Below are 5,667 nucleotides of genomic sequence, written 5' to 3'. Positions count from 1 at the left end.
CCACGCCTTCTTTCTTTGCGTGAACATTTGGGCGGCATTATGCTAATATTTCCACATAGTGATGTAGATATGTGGGAGTGTGTTAAAACGAGCCGTTTTTGGGGGGCGTGGCAGAGTCTTAACTTTGATAAAGAATATCTCTTTGGTTTTGAGACTTTAGTCTTTGCAACTTCAGGGATCTTATCTATGCACAGTCAGCTTGTAACACTCCAACGAGAAAGGAAAACTTGAAATCGCATCATATGACCCCTTTAAGTGATATATACATATTAATTTACCAATGTAATTAATGTACCAAAATCAGCCTTTTACCTGAAAATGTACTAATAACCACCATTCAGAGTTCATAAAAAAACAAAAGAAATAAATAACAGAAAATGTAACACAAAAACCACTAATGTACATTACTAATTGTATATTTACACAACTAATACATTACTAACAGAAATGAGAAGAATATATATATATATATATATTTAAATATCATCTTACTAAGACATATTGAAGACATAGAGTGACAACTGATATTTATATCATTTTATATATGTACAGTTATTAACAATATGTATATACAATGTATATATAGATGTACAAGATGTATATCTTTGATTTACATTACAAGCGTCAGAATTTCATACTTTTTGTTTAAATAAATATCAGCATCTGCACCAAAATTAATATTTTTCTCAATATATCAGACTATATGACCCATAAAAGCCTGAATATATAAATATATTTTTTTTTTTTTTTTTTTATAAAATATAATCATACGTGATGTCAGGGACTTCTGGGGATATTCTCATACTGTTACTTGCAAAAAACATAAATTTGATGGTATTTTACATTAGAATGAGATATAATGCCTTGTTAAACTATTTTCTTGTATTTGGTAAGGTAACTTGCAGTTAACAGGTTTTTACAGTTTTACAGCGCATATCATTCAGTTTCACATTTTCACAGTTTAAAGAGAGATTTTAAACTGAATGGTGTCCAGCAGGAAAAGAAAATACTCTTTATCTGTGAAACTTGGAATGTATGAACTGAACATAATAAAAGAGCAATCATAAATTCAACAGCTGTGTACTTCACAGTGTGAGATATGTTTATTTAAAAACTGTTTTTTGCAGCTAAGAAATCATATGTCACAACAATCGACGCACATCCGTTCTCTGGCAAATCTCAACCTTTAAATGTCAAAATACTTAAATGAGAAACTCTACGGACTGGTTACTTTTTCAATTCGGCAAAGCATAAACCACCAGAAGCATAATAGCCACTTAAAAGATTTGAAATCATTGCGTAACAAAGACATTGAGATAAAGATCTTCCTCACACACACCACACATGCACGTGTACTCTTACATCCTGAGTTCCTGACATTAGACTTTCTAAAAAAATTCTGACTATGATTTCATTGGTTAATATTATCAGAAGAGAGACAGTGATATAACCACATTACAGACAACCGTAACATTTTGGCCATAGCCTAAGCAAGAGAAACCCACAAGCTAAGCAGCTTAAAATGATTCCAGATACACAAGGGACCCTTCTTGGTTTTTAGGCCAGCTCTCTGTCAACCCCAGTTACTGTTGGCGTTTACTACAATTACTTTGAAATAACTCAACTTATTTGCCGACTTACATAATTCCAAATAGCTGTATGTGTTGTGCATTATGTTAAAATGGTATCATATCTATCTATCTATCTATCTGTGGACTCATGTAAGAGTTAATGTGGTGATTAATGTTCATAAACCAACATTCAAGCTCTGTTTCATTCTGCCTCCCTCTTACACCTCAAACAAGACCCAGATGAGTGTCTGCAGGGACGCTCTGCATGAACGAGATGCTCTTCCCCACACAGAGATTGTGATCTCTCACACTGGCACAGCGGGTGTCTGTCTCCGCTGCACTCTCTCAGTGTCGGACATCCTCGCGGACAAGGGACAACCTGATTTCAAGACGTCCAAACCTGTGCACATGATTATTCCACCCAGTGTGATCATGCTAATCTGATGAAGAGAGCAGAAATACAGGCACTATTAGACTGTGAATATGTTGGATAACAGCGCAGGTGGTGTGGGAGGGACGTGCCAGAGATGCTCCCTAATAGGAGGAGTCGCAGGGCGCAGACACTCAGAATCTGCCCTGTGCACGCACCTCCTGCTAACTGACTAATCAGAGAGATGGACTGACACTCATTGGGCTATATGAATACTGAAATGATAGGGTTTTGAGTCAAAAGTCCTATTACACAAATGCCTGATTCTAGCAGTGGTTTTGTATGTTGCTTTTAAACATATAGTTCAAAATTGTCTTAAAATAAAATATTGCAAAAATTTGTTTCATACAATCCGTTTTCAAGTACAAATATCTAAGCATTCCTAAATCAAGACACATTTTCAAAATCAAAATGACATAAGAGATAAAGTATTTTTCTGAAATAAATATTTTCATATTTTCCTCAAAATTAAGCGACTTCATAAAACAAGAAAAAAAATATATGCCAATTGGTAAAAAAAAAAAACTTGTTTCCCTCTGAATTAATTTATTTTTAAAAAAGACTTAATATCATAAGACATTTTGCCCATGAAAATGAATTTTTCTACTGGAAAAAAGACAAAACAACAAAAATACTAATATGTGACCCTGGACCACAAAACCAGTCTTAAGTGTCAATTTTTCAAAATTGAGATTTATACATCATCTGAAAGCTGAATAAATAAGCTTTCCATTGATGTATGGTTTGTTATGATAGGACAATATTTGGCCGAGATACAACTATTTGAAAATCTGGAATCTGAGGGTGCAAAAAAATCAAAATATTGAGAAAATCATCTTTAAAGTTGTCCAAATGAAGTTCTTAGCAATGCATATTACAAATCAAAAATTAAGTTTTAATATATTTACGGTAGGAAATTTACAAAATATCTTCATGGTACATGATCTTTACTTAATATCCTAATGATTTTTGGCATAAAAGAAAAATCTATAATTTTAACCCATACAATGTATTTTTGGCTATTGCTACAAATATACCCCAGCAACTTAAGACTGGTTTTGTGCTCCAGGGTCACATATAACTTTTTTGCAGTGAACATTTTTTTTTTGTAAATTCTGTTTTCTAGTCTAAAATTCCAATATAATATGATCTATAGCAGATGGATAAAAAGTGAACACAATAAACCACAGTGACATACATTAATGCAATAGTCACCCACATGAATATGTGCAGGTAATGAAGGTAAAAAACAACAACAACATTAAAATGGTTACAATGTGTTCTTTTTTACAACAAAGGCATTTTCAGTAAAGTGTTTCAAGTGCTGTAATTGTATACAATTGATCTCTTACAGTGTCTGTTGAACAAAACAATAGTAATATTTTGGCTATTTTTGTGTTACATATTTCATTTTTGTTTTTGCATTAAACTTGAACTTTTTTTTACAGTTTAAATGTGCTGAAAAAAAAGCCTATAGTATGTTATAAAGGCAGATTCTCAGTGTGACAACTTTGCTCATATAATTTGACCCGCTACTGGGGCATGTTGTCACAAATGTGGATCAGTATGGGTTAAAATAACTGTATCTTTTTTACCTGTGCAACAATGATGGAAATGCTCAAAAGCAAGACTTTAAGGCATGTATAAATATAATAAGCCTACTCTGATAAATATAAGCAGGAGTGAAAAGTGACAACTAGCCCTAAACACTTCTCCATATACTGTAAATGATGTTCAGCCATCTCTGTTCATGTAATAATCATATAAATTGTAAAATGAGTCAAGTACTAACATGATGTACAGACACTGATACGGATAATACAGTGTATGATGTTCACATGCAAACAAACACCATCCGCACTTCACCTGGATAGATGCAAATGACACATAATATACATTTATTCACAAAACTCAATGAGTGCATGCCATATCATGCATACTCACATACATGCACAGATGCATGCTCACATTCCAACACAGAAGCACACCGAGCTTTACATAGGGAATATATACAGATGTGCATTATTGGCATATGTTACCAGGCAAACTAGAAGTGGGTCATTTTTAAGGATCATAGCTCAAGCACTGGTAAATCTCTAGTACATAAAAGTGAATAAAATCACTGAACCACAGCTGGTGGTGGTGTCAGGGTGGACATGAGCAGGGCTTGGCTGGATGCAGAAGAGTAGATGCCATTCTTGCATCTCTCCACGCTGCCTATTCTCATATTATTTTCTGTTTCTCGTGTAAAAGAAGTACAGCACTAAGACTATCTGCTGTTTGGGTGAATCAACAGGCTTCAGGCTTAGAAACATGAATCAATGTCACGACCGACAAAAGGCTGAGCCACTCCCTGGCGCGTCCAGAGAGGTGATAGTAACGTAATTAGAGAAGGTGTTGAAGGTGTGAGGAAAAAGTGACAGGTGAGGTAGCATCCTATTTACAGGGGGATTCCTTGCTCTTGTGCACAATAACCCAGACATACAATGTAAGGGCGTTGAACGTGCTAAAGCACATATGAACATCACACAAGGGCTTTTGAGGAATATGGCAGTTTTATGCATTCGCAGGCTCTACAGTGCATGCAATAGCCTATGTGAAGGGTGTGATGCACATCCAGCCTCCTAATTCGGACATAATGGGACACATCTGACAGCTTCTAATGCTGTTTAACTCAGTAATGCAACCTCTAAGTGCATGTGCGGATAGATGCACCTATAGTGAGTCAAATAAACTCATTGACATCCAATGTAACAAAAGCATATAATAAGACTACCTGCTTTGAAAAACGGCTCCGTATCTGGATCGTTCGGTCCTTCCTCAGCCGCCTCGGCAGAACTCATCATTGCAGGATATGTTTCCACGGATGATGATTATGATGATGGTCGGATTTTACACCTACAGATCTTTGTAATCTATGTGTGGAGAACACTAGAGCGCGTGGCCGTCTCCATTGGTGAACGCTCGTAGTAGTGAATGGTGATGATGATGATGAGGTTCTGCGCTCAGCGATACTGTATCCAGCGCTCCTCCGGGCGCTATTGTTTAAAACCTACCCGCCTCTGCAAGACAACTGCTGGGGGAACCCCGATAGAGAGAGCCGTAAAGACCGCGAATGCAATGTTAACGCAGGTCTCATAAAATCCCTTATTCATCCGTTCTTCCTCCACCCGTAGTATATTCCTCCATCCGTTCCATGTATCGCACAACCCAGTGGATATAATGGCAGCGCTCCCCTACACTGACCGAGCGAGCCGCAAATTGCCTCCCACGATGGGCTCCCGCTATTACAGGTGAAACAATGCAGCTAATGCAACGACTATTATAGAGGTATATACAATCGTTCTAGCGCGAAAGAGGTTCTTTATTGTGGTGCAGCCTGGAGAACTGGACCAATCTGTCCTCCTGATGCGCTCAAGCGCTTCCTGATAATGGGGTGTGTGTATTTTTCAAGAGGCCGGAGAACCCCAACCATCACCATAAGGTCCTGTTAGTTATGTATTACAGTGTATTAACGTGTTAGTTAATTATTATAAAGTGTTACCTAAATAATGTATTTCGAGCGTTCACTTAAAAAAATATATGAATTTTTTTCATATATTTGAAAAAATATATGAAATTTATTTTCAATAAATATTCCCCAAAAGTGAAACATATGATTGATCA

General features: G+C 36.3%; 1 protein-coding gene across 1 annotated transcript in view; it reads right to left on the bottom strand.

The window, feature by feature from the left end:
* LOC107705539 (kalirin-like) overlaps positions 1-5,324 on the bottom strand; it is a 93,587-nt gene extending 88,263 nt beyond the window's left edge. Inside the window, exon 1 of the mRNA XM_016508848.1 lies at positions 4,778-5,324. Coding sequence (XP_016364334.1) covers positions 4,778-4,847 — 70 coding nt within the window. The 5' untranslated portion in view covers positions 4,848-5,324. The remainder of the gene's footprint in view (positions 1-4,777) is intronic.
* Positions 5,325-5,667: the final 343 nt, after the last annotated feature.

Source organism: Sinocyclocheilus rhinocerous, unplaced genomic scaffold (genome assembly GCF_001515625.1).
Source record: "Sinocyclocheilus rhinocerous isolate Xijiao unplaced genomic scaffold, SAMN03320098_v1.1 scaffold504, whole genome shotgun sequence".
In the NCBI taxonomy this organism is placed as follows: Eukaryota; Metazoa; Chordata; class Actinopteri; order Cypriniformes; family Cyprinidae; genus Sinocyclocheilus; species Sinocyclocheilus rhinocerous.
This window is presented reverse-complemented; position numbering and strand designations above follow the sequence as displayed.